Here is a 22,638-nt window from a genome sequence, read left to right as displayed (position 1 = left end):
GAGCAAAAACAAAAAAAATCTGACGGTATTAAAATAGCATCTTCAGTCGAGAGCGAGAGAGTGGCCAACCTGAGCACATCCAGCAGTATGAGTGAGTCTCTCGATTACGTTCATTATGTCTTATATTAGATATGGTTAGTTTTTTTTCTTTTTTTATCAGACATCTAGTTTTCAGTTTGTTTACCTGACATGTTTCGACGTACGTAACTATCGTCTTCCTCAGAGTGTCACTGGATGTTGTTGGTGACGCATCTTATCAGCTGATGTTTCCAAAGGCGTGACCTTCCTGTCTGGTTTGACAGGTCGGTCACGTCTTCTGCTGTCCGTTCGTCCCCTGCAAGATGGCACTCCAGGTATGGGAGAGCATGTATGCTCCGTCATCCCGGTTGATGGTCCTCGGGCTTCGCTTTCAGATCTCCATGGCCTCCCTGATCCAGCGCTGATGTTTGTTATCTTCTGTGCAGACGACTCTGGCAATCCCAAGTAGTAGGGGAGTAGTAACATTGCCATACATCAGAGGAATAACGGAATGCATCCAAAGAGTAATGAGGAAACGCAACATCAACACACCTGTCAAACCACACACAACACTCCGTCAGATCCTGGTTCATCCCAAAGACAGAATACATCCGGCAAACAAATGCAACACCATATATGAGATTCCATGCCAATCATGCAATAAAACCTACATCGGGGAGACAGGGAGGAGCTTCACCACAAGGAAAAATGAACATAAAGAGTGCGAAAAGGAGACCGCGACAAGACAAACCCGAACAATAAAAGAAAAGGCACAACAGGAAAATTACAAGTCAGCCATAACAGACCACTGCAAGAGAGAAAATCACATTATGGACTGGGGGAAGGCCAGAGTCATCCGCACAGAAGATAAACATCAGCGCTGGATCAGGGAGGCCACGGAGATCCGAAAGCGAAGCCCGAGGACCATCAACCGGGATGACGGAGCATACATGCTCTCCCATACCTGGAGTGCCATCTTGCAGGGGACGAACGGACAGCGGAAGACGTGACCGACCTGTCCAACCAGACAGGAAGGTCACGCCTTCGGAAACATCAGCTGATAAGGCCCCGGTCACACCGCCCGAACTTTGCTGGAGCGTTCCTTGAACGGTAGGGAGGGGGGGCCAAATTTCGACAACGCTTGTCACCGCGCACAAAATGGGGAAAAAAATCGAAAACACGGGCGTTGGCTTAGCGGTGCATCGCTGAAGCCGGCGTTGCTTTAGCGTTGGTTTAGCGTTAGCGAGCGGTAGCGAGCGTTGATTTAGCGGCGTTCTGCGCATGCGGGCTTTGGCTCGGCGGGGGTATAAAGTTGGTTTAGCACCAATCATAGCAAGTCTCTCAGCATCCATGGTGATACAGTTTTACTGTAACTGTGAGCAAATTCGATATAGATGAGGTCTGAACTCAACGGCAGCTCGATTCCAAATGAGCTCCTGGTCCATTTCTCCCCGTATTTATAGCCAAATTCTGGTCCCGCTCCGACACCTCTATACCAACGCCAAACCAAACTTCATCGCCGCCATGGATAGCTGCTTCAACGCCCGACACCGTTCCAGCAACCCCGTGTCCGCTCGTAAAACGCTTACAACCGCTCCACCGAAGTTTGTGCAACGTTTAATCGCCGCCCGGGCAACGCTGGCGAAGCAGCGGTGGTCCAGCGTTCAAGATTTCTGCGTTGGCCTAGCGGACCCAAGCGTCCACGAACTTGCGTCTAGCGGTGCCAAACTTTGACTGGGCGTTGGTGGAGCGGGGGTGAACTTTGCCGGGGCGGAAAATTGCTCCCTCCTCACCGCTCGCAATATTTTGTGCAGCTCAAAACTTTCGGAGCGGTAGGAGGGCCCCTCGAGAAACATCAGCGGTGGCCGAGCGTATACGCCGTTGCTTTAACGGGGGCCAACTTTTGTTAAACGGTGGTGAACGGTTACGAGCGGTGATGAATTTTTTTCACCGCTCCAGCAACGCTCCAGCAAAGTTCGGGCGGTGTGACCGGGGCCTAAGATGCGCCACCAACAACATCCGGTGACACTCTGAGGAAGACGATAGTTACGTACATCGAAACACGTCAGGTAAACAAACCTAAAACTAGCTGTCTGATAAAAAAGAAAAAACTAACCAGTATGAGTGAGTGTGGGCATCAAATTAAGCGTGCCATGAATTGTGCACAAACGAAGGTATTTGCAGGTACGGCGCAGAGAAGCGGGTCACATGTGAGAGCACTTCAGCAAGGAGAGAGCACCAAGACGCGTGTGCTACTTTTGCTCGGGTCTGCACATTGGTAGCAAGTCATGGTGAATGTTGTCATCATTTTTAATGAGCACTCTTGCTGATAGTGCTCTATACTCTCAGGCTGACCACCCTTCTGCTCTCTATTAAACATTGTGTTTAAATGTCCTAACGCCTAAAACCTGATGCAGCAACCAACATAAATAGTGTGGAGGGTTTTTTTTTTGTGACGCATCTTATAATTGTCAATCTATCTATCAGTAATTAAATACATCGGTAAACCTTTCAGTGTGTTGTTACAAAATGTATATCAGTATACTTCATGATTTATTGACACGTTTAATGAATATAGTGAAAGATTTATTCAGGGATAAAGTGAAGTTTAGATTGAAAGACGGAATCCTTCAACCCTTCAATCTAATATGCAGATTAGGGTGTTTCCAAACTGTGAGCCTGCAATCCCAGAATGGAGAAACCAAATGGAGAACAGCATAGCTGATGCGCTACATGAAGCAGCAGATGGACATGGAAGAGGAGCACAAAACGGTTGCTATGTGAATTAACATTACTCCTAAAATCTGTAGCTCACGGTGTTCTCCACCGTTTTGGTAATTAGAAGGACGAGCTCAACTTTTTGTTCCTTTTTCTAGTGGTACATTGTCATGGTGCTAACAATAACCGTAACCTTATCAGAGTGGGGTAGTGATGTCATTCCTGAAAGACTCGTTCATTTTGTGTATGACTCAGGAGTAACGAGTTGTCTCAGTGAGGGCCCCCCCCCCCCTCCTCTGAGTCACGTATACACGCCACTGAGCCTCAGCTTCATTCATGAATCGGCTTTTCGGGTATGAGTCTCTCGTTCACCGATCACGTGACTGCTATTGAGTTTCTGTTTTTAGTCAACAGAGTGATCCTTCGATTTAAGAGCAGTATTTATTCATTTCTCATTCAATTTTTGCAATGTCCCCTCCCCCACTCTCTCAAATAGACCCTGTTCATGTGCACAAAGGTAGACTGCCTTTCAGATTTTAAGTGAAGGTCATAAAAAGAACTTTCCCTGACACCCAATTATTTTTGTTTAGTGGACCGAAAGCTACTGAATTCCAATCACAGACTTCCAATTAGTTTTGTTTTGTTTTTTTTTTAATAGAAGAATTGATAGGGCCACATCCTGGGATTGAGATGCTGGCCTCTTCTGCCCCTCGGACCTGCTTGATCCATCCTGGTGCCCTGTGTCTGGTCGGAGTTTTATCGCCCCACTCCTGTGAAGGACAGCCCCATGAGGACAGTTGAGGGTTATACCTGTTAAAACTGTTAATATTATAGTCAGGCTGTCTGTTGTTGCCCAAATGAGGATGGGTTCCCTTTTGAGTCTGGTTCCTCTCGAGGTTTCTTCCTCATGTCGTCTGAGGGAGTTTTTCCTTGCCACCGTCGCCACAGGCTCGCTCATTGGGGATAGATTAGGGATAAAATTAGCTCATGTTTTAAGTCGTTCAAATTCTGTAAAGCTGCTTTGCGACAATGTTTATTGTTAAAAGCGCTGTACAAATAAACTTGATTTGATTTGATTTGACATGGCCCTAAATTCTCCACTATTTTTTTTTTTTACCTTGCTTCACCATGACCTAATACAAGATATGTAATGTATCACATGGTGGGCTTTCCCTGTTTGCGCAAGGCATTATGGGATACAAATTTGAAACAGGAGAGAAAAATGGAGGATGTGAGTGTGCGAATGACTGACTACAGTAACAAAGTGAGAAAGACGTCATGTTGCGAAGGAAAGGAAACGCAGGCCCAAACTAATAAATATCGGCGGTCAGCGAGCACCTCGGTGTGATCAGCTGTTCGTTTAGCGACAGAATGATGGAACTGTCAGTGCACGGTCAAAGGTAAACCTGTAGATGGCAGTAACACAACGCCTGGATGCCAGCTGCCGTAAAACCCAAAAGAAGAAGAAGGTAAACATGCGCACACGGACTTCCTATGTCTGCTTGACTGCACGAAGTGAGCGATTTCATGCGCATTATTTGCTCAGGAATCCCCTCAAATTAAATAACTTCCCAGCCACAGAATGGCCTGATATTTAATGTGAGATCACAATGACTAAATTTCAGACAGAACAAAATTTCACCCGCTTTATGAAATTGGAAGGCTGTCTAGGTTGGGGAAAAAAAAAAAAAAACCTGTGCTCTCTGTCTCTTAAATAGCCCCTCCCTGCGCTCGGACTGCTCTGTCTGCTTGGTCGTTTCACCAAACATCTGCTCACAGAGTTTGGTGAAACGACCCTATCAGAATTCACCAACCTACCGGTATAGAATGCAATGCATGACATAGACCAATGATATTGTTACTGTCTCCTTGGGTGTGTTCACTTTTACACTACCGTTCAAAAGTTTGGGGTCACTTTGAAATGTCCTTATTTTTGAAAGAAAAGCACTGTTCTTTTCAATGAAGATCACTTTAAATCAGGGATGCCAGGGTGAAATTAGTTAGGGGGCCAGATTTTTTTTAAGTGGGACCTCGGGGGCCGAATTACACCTTAGGTAACTCAACACATGGATATATTGTTTTTAAAATGATGCCAACAACACATCAAAAAGGAATTGTATTGGCACCACAATAGCCTCACAATGAGACATACAATTACATAGCAGATATTTACCCTTTGGCGGCACAGTGGTGTAGTGGTTAGCGCTGTCGCCTCACAGCAAGAAGGTCCTGGGTTCGAGCCCCGTGGCCAGCGAGGGCCTTTCTGTGTGGAGTTTGCATGTTCTCCCCGTGTCCGCGTGGGTTTCCTCCGGGTGCTCCGGTTTCCCCCACAGTCCAAAGACATGCAGGTTAGGTTAACTGGTGACTCTAAATTGACCGTAGGTGTGAATGTGAGTGTGAATGGTTGTCTGTGTCTATGTGTCAGCCCTGTGATGACCTGGCGACTTGTCCAGGGTGTACCCCGCCTTTCACCCGTAGTCAGCTGGGATAGGCTCCAGCTTGCCTGCAACCCTGTAGAAGGATAAAGCGGCTAGAGATAATGAGATGATGAATGAGATATTTATCCTTTGAAAATGTGACACGGACATATCCATGCAAGTAGTCCACATTTATAAATTAGAAATGCAACAAAATAGACTAGGTGCCAATGCCAACACATTTTCTACAAATAATACGAGAGTAAACTGTAAATTATTTTGATCATATTTATTGAAGGCTTACACATAAAAGCATTGTTAGGCCAAAATTAGGCCAATTAAAAAAGTCAAGGCCAAACACTCCTAAACAAGTCACAGAAATAAGTGCCAGAACAAAGCAATCCAAAAAATAAGCAAAGTGACTTAATATTCAGTAGAAAAACGTAAGGTTCTTGAAAAAAGCCAGATATGACCTCACATTACATTGGCTCAACAACAGATGGCACGTTTCCTTTGCCAGTCATACAACTCCAACCCACATTTTCACAAACCCATGCCTATGGCATTAGCCTACTGTACAGCATACATCAGTAAAATCCAACCCATTTTATTCCCTCCCAATCATATCACACAGGAATATGATGAATGGGAAGACAAACCTACTTCAGCTACATTTTACTTGTCGAAGCTAGACACCTTTTAACTTTCACAAGCTTGTCGACATTGGGGGACAGGTTCTGGGCCGTGGCTATTTTCATAACGTCATTGAGATGTTCGTGTGTCAGGCGATTACGCAGTTTCGATTTATTAATATTCATCACAGAAAAGGCCTGCTCACATAAATATGTTGTCCCGAGCATACACAATATTTTGCCTGCAAATGCCGTCATAACTGGGTACTCTGGCGGCAAGTATTTGTAGAATGATTCGATTGCAACAGATGTGTACTTATCCTTCAACAGCGCGCAACACTGCAGTTCAATCAGTTCCATTTGCATCAGGATGTTAGTCCGTAGGCTAACATCCTGGTCAGCGCACGCGCTGCAGCAGCAAAAGACAAACTGAAATAATTCCACGAAAATTGAATAAAAATAAAACGTCAGATTGAATTTTTTAAAGGAAAAACCATTAGATGAAAGTTTATTTTATTACATTTTTTAATTAAAAAATGGCTCTCCCATATCAACCACAGGCCGGATGTGATGTCCAATCGGGCCACTTCCGGCCCGCAGGCCGTAACCATGGCATCCCTGCTTTAAACTAATCAGAAATCCACTCTATACATTGCTAATGTGGTAAATGACTATTCTAGCTGCAAATGTCTGGTTTTTGGTGCAATATCTCCATAGGTGTATAGAGGCCCATTTCCAGCAACTCTCACTCCAGTGTTCTAATGGTACAATGTGTTTGCTCATTGCCTCAGAAGGCTAATGGATGATTAGAAAACCCTTGTACAATCATGTTAGCACAGCTGAAAACAGTTGAGCTCTTTAGAGAAGCTATAAAACTGACCTTCCTTTGAGCAGATTGAGTTTCTGGAGCATCACATTTGTGGGGTCGATTAAATGCTCAAAATGGCCAGAAAAATGTCTTGACTATATTTTCTATTCATTTCACAACTTATGGTGGTAAATAAAAGTGTGACTTTTCATGGAAAACAAAATTGTCTGGGTGACCCCAAACCTTTGAACGGTAGTGTATGTACAGTTGGGTAAGATGGGAATGAAACTCCATAGTGGTCACGTGACAAATCCGTCCTTTAGTCTATCCTTCAATCTAATCTTCATTTTATCCTTCAATAAATCTGTCAATCTGTCCTTTGTTAAATGTCAAATCATGAATTATATATTGAAATACATTTTTAATAATACATTGAAAGAATTATTGATGTATTTATTGGACGCTATATTTATGGGGGGGTATTGGGGGTTTTGTGAGAAGTAGCACCTCTACTACTGGTATGTCATGCCAGGCGTATGCCTGTAAGGTGTAGTGTATGGCATCTTGGTCCTTCACAGTTCAAGTTTCACCTATGGCTCCTAGTAGTTGTTAGTGCACAACAACGGCCATACCCCGGTAACCGACTCGACTGTCGGGCTAAATAAGCGAGGCGCAATTTCAGATTCATTATTAGGGGATGCCATCCCTTCCAGTGCACAAAGTCTGGAGCAGCGGACAAGGCAGAGGAACTAGGTGTAATGCTTGATCAATGGTTTGGAAGGTGCAACAGCAGCGTGATGTGACTCATTAGGCAGCTGGGCCATAGAAGGTTCACGCTGCATGCTGCACACTACACGCTACACGCGTGTAAAGAAAAGTGGACAAACGTAGCATGACTTGCTCTGGGCCATATAACGGCGTTCACGTTGCACGCTGCACACTTCACGCGTGAAGCGTGAAATGAACATGCACACTTTTTTCTAGGCGTGAAGATGGAAATTCCAGTCAATGCATGCGGTCACCGCCGCGCCAGCCAATCAGAACGGGTCTAGGGAGATAACTCTATGCTTTCAGGGGAAAACTTCAGAAAAAATATAATTGAATGGTATAATTGAAAAATAGTTCTTCATCGGGATTGTCAAGCAGATTATAGAATGTTCGGTGAAATTCACCACGGGTTTCTCTCAGAAGGAAGTGTTCTCGGCTCCAAATTCTGTTCCTTTTTCTCTTCCTCTGTCTCAGTAAAAGCAGAATGAGGCAATCGTCGTCATCCGAAGAGTCCATATTGTTGGTTACTCGGTCAAAGTAGAACAGACGCAACACGTGAACATCCAAGCATGAAGTTTAATGGCCCAGGGTCCGGTTCTTCACGTGAACGTGTAGCGTGCAGCGTGAACCTTCTATGGCCCAGCTGCCTTAGGGCACACTCTGGCATGAGGACGAAGTGGCCAGTCACCTTAGAAAGGACTTTGGGAACCTACCAAGTATCTTCCTATAGTTAATGTTAGCCAGTCGTAGATGTAGAAAGGGCAATAAAGAAAACTCTGGACCTTCTGCAGAGACGTCTCATAACAACAGAGGAGGCAACCCTTCTTCTCCGGTGACTAGGAGGTCTAGAAACGATAATGTAAAGCCAAACCCTGTCTCAGGAAGACCTCCATCTGATGTCAGACAACTGAAAACCAGAAGGAGGATGCTGAAAATCAGAACATGGAATGTTAGAACATTATATAAACCAGGGAAATTTCAAAATCTGATGGCGGAAATGAGAACACTTGATCGGGACATCCTGGGGATCGCAGAAATAAGATGGACCGGTGATGGGAGAACAGCAGCTGAAGATTTTGAGATGATTTACTCAGGAGGTGATGAACATCAGCGTGGAGTGGGGATTATGATGAAGAAACACATTGCTTCATCTTTACTTGGATTCTGGCCAGTCTCTGATAGAATCATCATGGTGAAACTCATGGGCTCACCCTTCAACATCATCATCATACAGCTCTGTGCACCAACATCTGATCACAGTGACAAGGAGATTGAAGAGTTCTACAACAGCATTAATCAAGGGATGGGCTATACAAAGTCTGGAGAAATCACAATCAACATGGGTGATCGGAATGTAAAAATTGGAGAACACCACGAATATCATGTGACAGGCCGATATGGGTTAGGAGACCGAAATGAAAGAGGAGAGAAAACGATATAATTTTGTATAGCATCTGGTTTTATGGTCGCTAACGCAGTCTTTGAATAACCGAAAAGAAGGCTGTACACATGGCGGAGTCCTGGTGACTCATACCGCAATCAGATTGACTGACTACATTTTGGTCAATGCAAGGTTCCGAAATTCCATCAAACAAGTCCGAACTTATCCTGGAGCTGACATCGGGTCTGATCACAACCCTGTGGTGATGAAAATGTTGATCAGACTGAAACGAAAAAAATATAGGAAGATTGAAACTCAACTAGACATGAACATGTTCAAAATGGATCATTACAAGAAGAAATTCAACATCAGTATCCACAATAAATATGACATTCTGACAATTCAGGATACACCACAAAATGAACAGTCAGCTATAAAACAATGGAATGCCTTGAAAGAGAGTTTGGTAACCTCAGCAAAAGAAATACTTCCAAAGAAGCAGCGTGAGGCAAAGCAAGTATGGATGATTGACGAGATCCTTCAAAGGATGGAGGAGCGTAAGAAAGCGAAGTCAACTGATCTAGCAAAGTACCAACTACTGCAAAAAGAAATTGACCAGGCCTGTAACCAAAGTGAAGGATGATTGGTGGAATAAACAATGTGAAGAAATTGAGCGCCTGGATTCAATACATCGATCCAGATAGTTGCGCAGGAAAGTAAAATCCTGAGATCAAGATGCCGACCTCTTCTGCTCCTCGGACCTGCCTGATCCATCCTGATGCCCTACGTCTGGTCGGCGTCTCGTCACATCGCTCCTGTGGAGGACGGCCCCATATGGACAGTCGAAAGTCACACTTGGAGGATGCTCTGGACACTTGCAGTAATGCTCTTATGGCCGAGGACTACAGTTGACTTGCTAACTTTAGGACTGCAGTTGTCATGAACTGTTTTGCACTCAAGTTTTCATCAGTTGAAGAGTTATAACATCAACGAAACTGACTTCATGTTAAAACTTAATGTTGTCTGTTGTCGCCCAGGTGGGGATAGGTTCCCTTTTGAGTCTGGTTCCTCTCGAGGTTTCTTCCTCGTGTCGTCTGAGGGAGTTTTTCTTTACCGCCATCGCCACGGGCTTGATCGTTGGGGATAGATCGGGGGTGAAATTGGCTTATGTTTGGGGTCATTCAAATTCTGTAAAGCTGCTTTGCGACAATGTCTATTGTTAAAAGCGCTATAGAAATAAACTTGACTTAAAAGAAATGACAGGAATAGCAAGGAAGCCAAGAGGAACCAACTGTATTGAGGACAAAGATGGTCGAATGCTTTTTGAAGGGAATGAAATAAAAGCTAGATGGGAAGAATATATGACTAAACTTTGATGACGACCGAGGAAGCATACCAGCAATAAGTAGAGATGAAGGAGAAGATATTCTGTTTGTGAGGTAGAGAGAGCCGTCAAGGATCTAAAAACTGGAAAAGGACCGGGTGGAGATCAGATATCTACTGAAATGCTGAAGGCACTGGATGAGAGAGGAGTGAAGATCATTCACAGCTTGGTGAATAAGATCTACAAGACCGGCTTCGTACCATCTGACATGAATGAGTCAATCTTTATACGACTCCCTAAAAAGCCAAAGGCAACAGCCTGCACAGAATACAGGACTTTGAGCCTAATGAGTCACTTACTAAAAGTGATCTTGCGAATTATGCTCATGAGAAACGGAGAGAAAATTGAAGAAGAGCTCCGTGAGATGCAGAGTGGGTTCATAGCTGGTAAAGGCACTCGGGAAGGCATTTTAAACATGCGGATACTCTGTGAAAGGTACAAAAATGTGTATGCCTGTTTCAAAGACTATGAAAAAGCTTTTGACCGAGTCGATCACGAAAAAATGATCAAATGCCTGGATAACATCGGAATGAATGGTAAAGACCTTGGACTTATTGCTAGCCTCTGTTGGACACCGAGAGCAACCGTCCAGCTTGAGCAGAGTATGTCTTACAAAATTGAGCTCAAAAGAGGAGTCTGACAGGGTTGCGTACTCTCGCCCTGTCTTTTCAATCTATACACGGAGTACGTTTTCAGGCAAATTCAAAACTTCAAAGGCATGAACATCGGAGGCACACAGAGAAGCAATCTGCGATATGCAGATGACACCATGCTGCTTGCAGACAGTGAAGATTTACAAGCCATCGTTGATAAAGGGAATGAAAACTTTTCAACATGAGGACGAATGCCAAGAAAACGCAAACCATGGTTATAGGCAAAAGGAACTGAGAAACCGAAAATTAACGTCACAATAGATGGTAATCGAACAAATTAAGGGAGATACGCAGAGCCTTTATTTTTAAATACATTTCTGAGTGGATAGTATCCCCATCCTTGACTTTTGTATGCTGCATAAATGGGAATAAAAATATATATTTTTGAGAGTTAAAATTGACCGCAAAGTTGGTATTCGAGCCGCCCCGCCGAGCCAGCCAGCCCTGAGCGCGTGACGTCACAGCGGGAACCGGTTTTAAGGCCGAGGCCTTTTACAGCTATAGACCAAAGTCATATAAATAAAAATTTATGGTGAAAGTAAGAAATCCCGTTCCCGACTTGCTCAACTAAGACTGATTTGACTTCATTAATTGTGGGTTGACTCTCATTAAAACAGGATGGGTGTTATAACTTATGCAACATTACATGTACATGCATGCATTTTCACTGATAAAACGTAAAAGGCTAATTAAATAATCAGATGAACTGAGACGATCACATTCTGAAGCAAATTAAATAATCTTATACCGGTAACTTAAACACACAATACAAGTTACGTGTATTAATCTAAATGCAGGTAAACAACGAGTGTTGTATCCAAATGAGAGTCACGTCTTACCCATCTGTGTTCTCGCTTCTTGAAGGCCGACCTTGTGGTCGATTTTGTTTTGAAACAATCTGACTTTCAGTTGTTTGTTCAGTTCTCCATTCCTTCGCTTCTTCTACGTAAGGACGATTTCCAGCATAGAAATCAGATGGCTGCTCCACTCATTCTCCATTTTCTCCATACGGAGTACTCCGCCATTACTGCTCGGCTCAGGCAACTACTAAAACCCCCGGGACAGGATGTCGCTGGTTTTAGCAACAACCGCCGGGAGGTCACTGCCTGAGCGATAATATGTCCCATCCCGGGTTTTGGCAACAACCCTCGGCTAACACTCCAGGAGAACTGGTGCAACTGAACTTGCTTTCCTTTTCTTGTAGTTTTCTACAAGAAAAGTTTCCTTAGTTTCCTTTTCTTGTAGTTTTCACTTTAATCTTAAAAATTACTGTATTAGATTTATTGTTAACGCTAGGGCTGTGCGATGTCCCCTTAATTGGCATCGACGATGTTTACAGTGCAAACATCGTGATGGACGATGATATCGTGGGCGGGGGGGGATTTTAATACCACAATATATTATTATTATTATTATTATTAAAAGTATTAGATACTCATCCGAGGCTTTGGCACGTAAAGGAAACAAAAAGCGCTAGGTGATGTGGAATATTTGGCCTTGATAACGGATTTGTGGTCCAGCTGCAACATGATGCCCTATATGTCAGCTACCGTACATTATGTGGACCGAGAGTGGGCAATGCAGTCCAAATGCCTGCAGACGAGTTTCATGCCAGAGACACATTCAGCGGACCATTTAGAAAACGCATTGTGCGAGCCACTTGCCGAATGGAAAATAGAGGAGAAAAAGATCGCCTGCATAACAACGGGGCGAATATTGTCGCAGCCATCAGGCAATTAAAATGGCCGTGGTTAAGTTGTTTTGGGCACAATTTGAACCTGGCCATAACCAACTCGCTTGCGCAACAGAGGGCCAGTACAGACCGAGCGTTTGGAGTTTGCCGAGCAGTCAACACTGCGTTTGCGCACAGCTGGCTTCGGAGAAATGAGCTGCGCAAAGCGCAGGTGGAAACGAACCTCCCGAGCACTCACTGATCACGGCAAGATATTAATCTGCTCTAACAATGAAAGACTAGGATTCAAACTATGAGAAGAAACTACACTTAAGCTATTACTCATTGTTTATTTACACCATATCAATTGAAGATGCGTTTCGGCCTTTAGTGCGCACTTGAACGCGCTAATTTTTCCAATTTATTAGTGTTTGAATTATTGCACCAGCTTTTAAAATCATGATTTAATATTGTTTTTTTTTTACTGTCTTTACATTTATCAGAATCACCTTCATTCTTCCCTTTGGTTTGACATTATGGCTTAGAGTGGACCATTTTGTGTCTGAAAGTAGGCTATTTACCAGATTAAAGTTATTTGACTTCTGCCGACGTCTGCGCTTCACTGCCGTTTGATAAGGTGCAATATTTCCCGACTGAAGTCGTTAATAGTGGCTATTTGTTTGAACAACATGACAAATTTTACATTAAAAGTATAGTGTAGGCTAAAAAATGAAGTCGAAATTTATTATTAGTAGCATACTGTCTGTTTGTGTAACCACGTTATGTTCACTAGCACGTCCCTGCACCATAGCCTACGTGAACAAGCGGTAATAGGATATTATTTTATAATGATTTATATAATTATGTATTTATATATGTTATATAATATATTTATATATTAAACAAAACTAACTAAACTAACAAAAAACTAACTTTTTAGGTTAAATAGGCCCAGATGATACCGTATATGCATGTTTATGACAGGAGGGGGCGTGGTATCACGATGGTGGCTCTCCATCGTGATGGATGACCACCATCGTCGATGGACGATGGCATCGTCTATCGGCACAGCCCTAGTTAACGCTTAAAACTATTCCTGAGCCATTCTTGAGGTCTCAAGGCATTTATAAACGAAAAGTGAGGCCATGGTTCTGCGCATCTCCTTTAAGGACCTTGTCTACCTTGGGCAAAAATTGACTGACGATGGCAAATGTGATGATGAAATCAATAGAAGACAGTGTTTTCCTCAGAAAAAAATTAAAGCCCTAAATTCTGGCATGATAATACACAGACAATTGAGTGCCAACAGTGCAAAGTGAAACTAGGGGGGTAAAATTTTTTGAAAATAGATGCTCTCGGTGCATTTTCAGAGTCTCCGAGAGGTTTTAGATACATGATTATAGGATAGATTTTACCAGTGTTTCAATGATTTCTGACCTAAATAGTATTAACGTACAGTATACACATTTGAAATTTCACCTTAAAGTTCAACATGCAAGTTAAACTGTTTTGTTCTAGATTACTGAGGTATATGATGGATTGAAAATCTACGGGGATTCCTTAATTATCTATGATCAAGTAGCATTGTAACAAAAATGTGCATGAAAATATGAACAGTGGTTTGCTCCATCTTATGCAATCCAATGAAGAGAATCGATCATCATGACCTCCTGTTGATCACAAAGGGATCTGAACCGAAGACCTACCACCTTAAAATAAGTTGCTGTATTACTATAACTGTAATGATTTAGAATGTTTCTGATGCAATTACCGTAATATATGTAGAACTAAGATGCACTGAAAAGAAAAGTAAGGCAACTGCATATTATAAAGCTTAAATTTTGGCACTTTATTAAATGGACTAGATTAAGATTAAAACATATTTAAAGGGAAAGAAAACTTAATTCATACATTTAAGTTTGCAGAAAGATTACGTACTTATAAACACATTCATGAAGAGAATTTGTTAAGTGTCAAATGTAGCATAATTTGGAATAATAACGATGAGCATAATTGGCAGTGTGATGTCACTGTGAGCCTTTAACAAAAGAATAATCCAGAGCCGCCTTTTGTTAAATGGATCCCAGTGACATCACACTGCCAAAAATGCTTATGATGATTATTTGAAATGATGCTGTATTTGACACATTTGGACAACTTCACTTTGTGAGAGTGTTTATAAGGACATAATCTTTCTGCAAACCCAAACTAATGAATGCAGTTTTCTACTCGTTTAAAGCAGATTAATTCTCCTTGGCTTTTGCTCGGCCCAATGTTGGGCAACGCTCTCATAGTCCATCTCGCTGTCATCCATGCTGATGTGGATTAATTTGTCCAGCGAGTCTTCTCCTAGCTTATTAAAGTCAGTCGGCTTTGTCCGTCTGATGGGGGACAACATCGGCAGCCAATGAGATCGCTTATAATGAATCGGAAACTTCCGGGATGTCTGACGTTTTCTTTCGATATTTTTATTGGATGGTTTGAACACGTGATCTTGACGTAGCCAACAGATTACAGTTTGTTTACATCATACCACGCGGACATATTACTTTGACAGAATCAACACAAACATTAGAAAAAAGACCGCTTGCTTAACACAAATGTCAATCAGTATGTAAATGGATCTGTTATTTGCTCTCCTATGTATCTAGTTACTTGTGGGTAGGAAATTTAACGTATCGGTATAAATCTAAGCGTATCGGATTTTAACGAAAGCGACTAAGCGTATCGGCAGGCAGAGCAAGCGTATCGGGCCCGATACAATAAAACGCTTTGGGGAAAACCATGGAAGAATAGCAGTTGCCAAGGTAGCTTTTGCCAAAATGCATAAGATCCTGACAGCTCATAAAATACCATTAACAGCAAGGAAACGCACACTTCAGTCTTATGTATGGTCAATGTTGATGTACGACGCGGAAACATGGACTATAACACCTAGGATGGAAAAATGCCCGTCAGCCTTTGAAATGTGGACATACTGGAGAATGCTAAGAATACACCGGACGGATAAAGTGTCCAATAATGAAATACGAAACAGAATGGGCATGACCGCGATTTGGCCCAGTGGTTAGCGTGTCCGGCGCTCGATCGGGAGATCGCGAGTTTTATTCATGGTCGGGTCATACCAAAGACCATCATAAAAATGGTGCCTACTGCCATCTGGCAAGGCACGCTGCAATACAGATGAGAGTGGGGAGTCAAACTCTCGCGGTTACCAGAGGACCAGCCCTGTACTGTAACCCTAGCTATGTAATAGGTGAGAGGCCGAGGGCTACGGAAACGGAGATCGGCGCCACATGGCGTGGGAAGGACTTTGAAAAGACTGATGATAATCGTACAGGTAAAGAAACTCTGGTACTTTGGACACACAATATGACACAATGCCTTACACTGCACACTACTTGATGGGAAGATCACTGGCAAGTGGGGGAGAGGGAGACCAAGGACAGTGTGGACAACAATTATCATGTGGACCAGTCTCAACTACGTCGAGGCTGTACGGATGGCACATAACGGAAGCGACTGGAGGACCCTTACATCCGACCCTCAAACCGAGGATGGAACCTGATGATGATGGATAAATTGACGCGCACACAGTTAAAGATGTCACAAAATCCTCCATTAACCCCTTCAATGCTCTTGGACGAGTCACATACGTCATGAAATCTTTTACCGCTGTGCCTTATGACGGAAGAATGTTTTAGGCATTGACTGTAATTCATATGTGCCACTGTGAAGTAAAAGTAATGTGCCATGTAAGGGACACAAAAGGAGGTGTTTATGACGAGTAGCGTACGTCATAAGGCACGGCGGTAAAAGGTTTCATGACGTACGTGACTCTGCATTGAAGGGGTTAAACAGAGCTCAATGAGCCATTATGTCCGAGTGCTTAATTGAGGTGTTTCACCTGACGTCACAGGGTCACGTGACGCCCCGGTGTCCGCCATTTTGAAGGTCAAGCTAGCTAATGTCAACAACATAGTAGCTAGTATGTTACTGTAGCAATGTTTACGTTCAGTCATTTGGATGACTGTTAAAACCTTTCAGTCTCAAGTTTTTCCTTTACTGTATTTACTAGTTTACTGTAATTATGATCCGGCAGCTATTTACACCGGATCCAGTGTAAATAGCTGCCGGAGCGCGCTCCGGCTTGCTCCCCCTCAAATTAAGCAGCGCACTCCGGCTTGCTCCCGGAGTGCTCCGGCCGAGGTTCCGGAGCGCGCTCCGGCTTGCTCCCCCTCAAATTAAGCAGCGCGCTCCGGCTTGCTCCAGGAGTGCTCCGGGAGCAAGCCGGAGCGCACTGCTTAATTTGAGGGGGAGCAAGCCGGAGCGCGCTCCGGCAGCTATTTACACTGGATCCGGTGTAAATAGCTGCCGGATCATAATTACAGTAAACTAGTAAATACAGTAAAGGAAAAACTTGAGACTGAAAGGTTTTAACAGTCATCCAAATGACTGAACGTAAACATTGCTACAGTAACATACTAGCTACTATGTTGTTGACATTAGCTAGTGCTAACAGCTAGCTGCTAGTACACTGCTACAACACAGACACCAACCCTAATAATACAGTTCTTGGTCATTGCCTGGTAACAGCAAATTTATAACGGGCCATGTCTCAACAGACTAAGAAGTTATTTCAATGACATTTAATAACATTTTGTTTATCCTGAGGACCGAAAGTAAATGAAAATGTGAACAAACCTTAGCTGTAATAAGATGGCGACCACCGGCTCCAGGGACAACCCGCTGATGTAGGCATGTTACCCAGCCTGACACAAAATATTTGTAGGCATCCAAACTCTTATACGCTTTCAGATCAATACCTGTGTATGGCGATGGGTTTTTAACGACATAGGTATACAGATCATGTGGGCCGAAGTCAGGTAAAGACGAGGGCTTGGTGTACTTCCGTACGTCAGTGAACAATCCTGGTGGAAGCAGGTAAACGTCGTTCTCCAAGCCTGCTAACCTCAATTTTTGCAAATACCTCTCCCTCTGCTCGCCCTGTAAATGCCCTACGTCGCTGGATAGTGAAGGTGTTTTCTGCATCTCGCTCCTTTTTCTTTTATGTTTTTCGTTTGTCGCCTTCCTCGCATTCAAACTGATTCGAGCCGTGACGTCCAAAATGGCAGCCTAACGATGCATCACATGACTTGGTCACGTGGGTGAAAAACCTCAATACTAAGTAGGATGTTCGGTTTGGCGGCTGAATTTGTATCGATGAGCGCCGTGTACTCGGTCTAGAAAATGGTATCGATGCATCCTGCTTTTTAACACCTGATATTTAAAGTCAATTTTCAACCTTTTCGAGCTCCGAGGAATTTGTTTACGTTTCTCTGCAAAACGTGTTGCTTAAGGCTGCTGATGTAAATGCAGTTTGTATAGAGTTTTGGGTTTTTTTGTTTGTTTGTTTTTTAAATCAAGCTGGCATTAGGGATAAAGTCTTCTCACAGGATACATCACCATTATTCCTGTGTAACAAAGAACCCAACAAATAAATGACTCTATTCCCCAGAGCAGTTCCCTCAGGCTAGCGGCATTTACAGTTACACCTATTGTAGTTGGAGTAAGCTTTTGATTGCTGCTGTTTCTATTGCCTCATAACAAGACTGTTAATGATGATTCTCTCTCTCTCTCTCTCTCTCTCTCTCTCTCTCTCTCTGTCTCTCTCTCTCTCTCTCTCTCTGTCTGTCTGTCTCTCAGTACGGAACATATTGAAACCATGTTGCAACTTTTCACGGCTGCAGTGAAGAAATTTCCTTTGATTGTCCGAGAGAAAAGTGAGTAGCTTCTGTCCCTCTTACTCCCTCATGATTTATATTTAAAGTGATACTGACACGAACCGGTCTCCTCGGTGTCATTTTTATAGATTTTAACACTAATTTTCAATTTTCGACGTGACTGCAAAGTGTGGAGATGAAGAAAACTCAAAACATTTAAACCTCCCGTCACAAAACAGCGCCTGGAGTTCCTTTCCCTTCCCTTATGCCAAGAATGGCCCGAACCGGAAATGACGTAGATCGGGGAACCCCTGCCCGGAAGCCGTGCCGACAGAACGTGTTTTCATGAGCTGTGAGCTACGAGGTGTGTCCGAAACCACTCACTCATTCACTACTCACTATCTAGGGGAATTCTGTATAGAGGACTATATAGTGAGCTCGTTGGTGAAATGAAAAAGCACTTTCGGACACTACTCCGCCACGCCGTTATTTATATCGTTACTGTCGCACGATTAAAACGTGCCGGATCGGTCGGCTGGCGGGTTTTCAAAATAATAAATACACGCATGTATTTTTGTGCTCAATCCATACTGTACTGCGTATATTTCCTACGTTAATCAAAACTGAGGACTTTGTGTCTGCTGCGTCTTTCAGTTCTTTTAAATCAAGGCTGAGTACTTTCTTCTTTGCCGCTGCCTAGGAGTCCCCTGTTGCCCCTTTTCCACCAAAGCAGTTCCAGGGCTGGTTCGGGGCCAGTGCTTAGTTTGGAACCGGGTTTTCTGTTTCCACTGACAAAGAACTGGCTCTGGGTCAGAAAAACCGGTTCCAGGCTAGCACCAACTCTCTGCTGGGCCAGAGGAAAGAACCGCTTACGTCAACAATAACAAGACCACGAAAGATCGCCATTTTTAAGCGACGAGAAGCAGCAGCTGTACAAACACGAAGTCGTCCATTATTATTATTGTTGTTGTTGCTGCTGCTGCTTCTTCCGTGTTGTTTTTGCTTCGATATTCGCGCCAAGGTTTATGCAAACGTAGCAACGTAACTGACGTATACAGCGATGTAATGACGTGGCTTCCCTTAGCACCGCGAGCTATGGAAAAGCAAACTGGTTCTCAGCTGGCTCGCAAGTTGAACGAGTTGTGAACCAGCACCAGCACTGGCCCCGAACCAGCCCTGGAACTGATTTGGTGGAAAAGGGGTATGTATAGGGTGTAATAATTCTCACTATACACTCGGACAGCACTACAAAATGGCAAATCCACTGTATAGCGAGTAGCGAGTGATTTCGGACACAGCGCATGTCTCGTATGATGGGGATGAAAAGGAGCTAGTTGGGGAAGAGGAGGAGGAGGAGCGGGAGAATGTAGAACTCAGGATAGAGCCCAACCGGTTTGAGCCGTACCAGGACCGTCACAATGAGGTGAGTGACTGCCACTCGGACCTCGGCAAGCTGACGAGTGGACATGGTGGAGAGATGATTGTAACAAACCACCTGTTTTTGTTTACATTAATTACCCAGCCCAGCTGCTGTTAGAATCCTTTACTGACACAATTGTTAGTATAATAGTAATTCCTGTCAATAAGTTGTACCTCGGGCCAAGCTAAAATTGTTTTTGTTCCAATTCGGCAATTGCCTACCAAATACCGACCTCAGAGATATGTCGCTTAGTGTGTCAGGTGGGTGAAGTATTCTGTCAGGAATGGATGGGAGATGGTTTATTATTAAGAAAAGTGAAAACAGGCGAGCATAAATCGAGAAACGGTGAAACCGGCAATAGGTCAAGCGAGGCACAAACACACGATCAAAGGCTTGGCAGGAAACAAACATGAGAAACAGGAAATCGAGGATCGGAAACCAAGAGAAGCAAACAGGAACTAAGGCTCAGTAGCGTGTTGGCAACGCAATACTTTTTCCAGGTCCTTATATAGGTGCGCTGATTGCGCCTTAATCCTGTGCAGGCGTGAGTCGTTTACAGCACACGCGCTGTCAGTCTGCTGCACGCGAAAACAGCACGCAGGTGTGACGCAGTGTAGATGCTTGTAGTGGGAAGTAGTCATTCGACTGCAGCCAGTGTACCAGAACAGTGCTACTTTAGATCTACTCTACTTATTTTATTACCTGAAGGCTAAAATAAAATATTTTCCCAGCTACCGACCCACTGTTTAAGCCTGTGTGTCACTGCTTTCAAGCATTTTCAACACTCTGGAGTAATGGAGTACGTGTACAATAGAGTGCACCATCTGTCTGCCAGATTGCTTTATTTTCACGGAGTCCTAAAGAAGAGTGAAATTTATTTAGGTGTCTGTATTAATTTAAAACCTTTCCAGTATTGTAAAGTACCACAAAGGAATACTGCATTAAAGGACATGGGACATGGATTTTTTTCTGGGTATAATTATGTATAAAGGACATAAGAAATGCCATCTAAATCACTGCAGGGCGTCAAAAATGTGAAAATCATCACATTATTCAAGTTTTTTATACATCAGCGTAAAACAATGATTCATTAATGAGCTAAGCGGTCACGTGACCCGTGACGTCACAAAAACTTTCCAAGGAGCCAGCGCTTGGGTATCTAATGTAAACGGGTTACCGAAATGGACACCATCGACAGTGACATTCCCGATGTTTCACAGAGATGTGAAGTTAGACCCTATCAATTCGAACCGATAGCTGGAAATTCACATGAACATGGATCTCGTCTTTACTCTGACGGGTCAGATGATTCTGAGAGTGAGAGTTCATTCAATCCCCATGAAACTGAAAGCGGTCGGCTCGATAACACATCCTGGTAAGTTAAAAACAATTCTGCTCAGAGGCTAATGATCTGTTGAAAGAAGTATTATTTTTGTATCATACATTGAAAGTTCATCATAGATCTAGCTAAAGTCCGTTGCAAGCTAGTTTTTTTTTTTGCTGATATTTTTCGAGATTGATTGAGATACAATGCTTCCAGAGTCCGAGATGAAAACATTCAAAATGGCGAAACGAGTCAGAATTATGATAATCAATAATTGATACACCCAAAATTATAATACTGATCCTTACCGCCTGAGGCCCATGGTAAAACCACACTTCCAGGAGGGGCTGCCGTCTGCCGGCCGAGAGCGCTCCTCGTCGGGCACGGCCAGGCGGGCGAATGCCCTGGTCCGTCCGCCCTGTCTAAAAAATAATGGTACAACTCCGAGTGAAGGTATCAATACGCTGTCGAAGCGCGCAGAAGGTGTTGGTACGCCTGTCATTATAGTGCGGACTTTCCATAGCATAGAAAATCGCCACATTTCAATTTGTGTAACTGAACTTGTTTCATGTCACTGGTCATATAAACCTATGTAAACAGGAAAAACGCGGAAGAGTTTGGTCGCATCTAACTACAGCCCCAAAAAATACCATTGGCCATACTGAGCCTAGCTACATTGCTAACAGGAGTGACAGCGCGTCTGACTGACTGGGAGGTCGCAATACACCATGACGTTCAATGTACGTTAAACACTCTAAAAACGAAACAATTTTCTTGTCATCCAAGACACAAAAACTGTTTTGTCGCATTCGTCATCATCACGATTCACACTTCTCCATATTCATCTACCCGCTTGTGCTGTACCCGAAAGTTTTTGTGACGTATGATCACATGACGGCGGCTCTTCCGGTTGTAAAATATGCATATCGGAGCTCGAGCAGAAATGCCATATAATCACGAATATAACGATTTTGCTGAATTTAATAGATAATTTTGTATTTGTTGATGCAATTATTTCATATTTTTAATGGAAAGAAACTGATATAGCGTGCATTTATGTTTCATGTCTCATGTCCTTTAATACCATAATATTTCTAAATAAACTGCCATGTGACTGGACTTGTCTGTATTTCTTTGGTAGTGATGGAAAATGGTGTTTAAAAGTCCTGGATTCAGATGCTGTGCGTGCACTTCCGGTTTCTTCCCCGATCTACGTCATAGCAAGGCGCCACAGTTCCCATCTGCTCGATCGTGCCGCTTTGGTGGTCCCCCCCCCCCCCCCCCCTTTTTTTTTTTTTAAATCATCAAATGTTTGTTATACATAATTGCATTGTGGGTGAAAATGACCATCAATCCATCCATTATCTGTAGCTGCTTATCCAGTACAGAGCCGCAGGCAAGTGGACTACAGGCGAGAGGCGGGGTACACCCTGGACAAGTCAACAGGTCATCACAGGGCTGACACAGAGACAAACAACCATTCACACCCACATTCACACCTACGGTCAATTTAGAGTCACCAGTTAACCTAACCTGCATGTCTTTGGACTGTGGGGGAAACCAGAGCACCCAGAGGAAACCCACGCGGACACGGGGAGAACATGCAAACTCCGCACAGAAAGGCCCTCGTCGGTGACAGGGCTCGAACCCAGAACCTTCTTGCTGTGAGGCGACAGTGCTAACCACTACACCACCGTTCCGCCCCCGAAAATTGTCACAA

General features: G+C 43.5%; 1 protein-coding gene across 6 annotated transcripts in view; it reads left to right on the top strand.

The window, feature by feature from the left end:
• The window catches only part of yeats2 (YEATS domain containing 2), a 217,076-nt gene that overhangs the window by 162,852 nt on the left and 31,586 nt on the right, over positions 1 to 22,638 (top strand). For all 6 annotated transcript variants that reach the window (XM_060906054.1, XM_060906053.1, XM_060906055.1 and 3 more), the window contains one exon: positions 18,158 to 18,234. In XM_060906054.1, coding sequence (XP_060762037.1) covers positions 18,158 to 18,234 — 77 coding nt within the window. The remainder of the gene's footprint in view (positions 1 to 18,157; positions 18,235 to 22,638) is intronic.

Source organism: Neoarius graeffei, chromosome 23 (assembly GCF_027579695.1).
Source record: "Neoarius graeffei isolate fNeoGra1 chromosome 23, fNeoGra1.pri, whole genome shotgun sequence".
Taxonomy (NCBI): Eukaryota; Metazoa; Chordata; class Actinopteri; order Siluriformes; family Ariidae; genus Neoarius; species Neoarius graeffei.
Note: the sequence above shows the minus strand (reverse complement) of the source record. Positions and strands in the feature narration are given on the sequence as shown.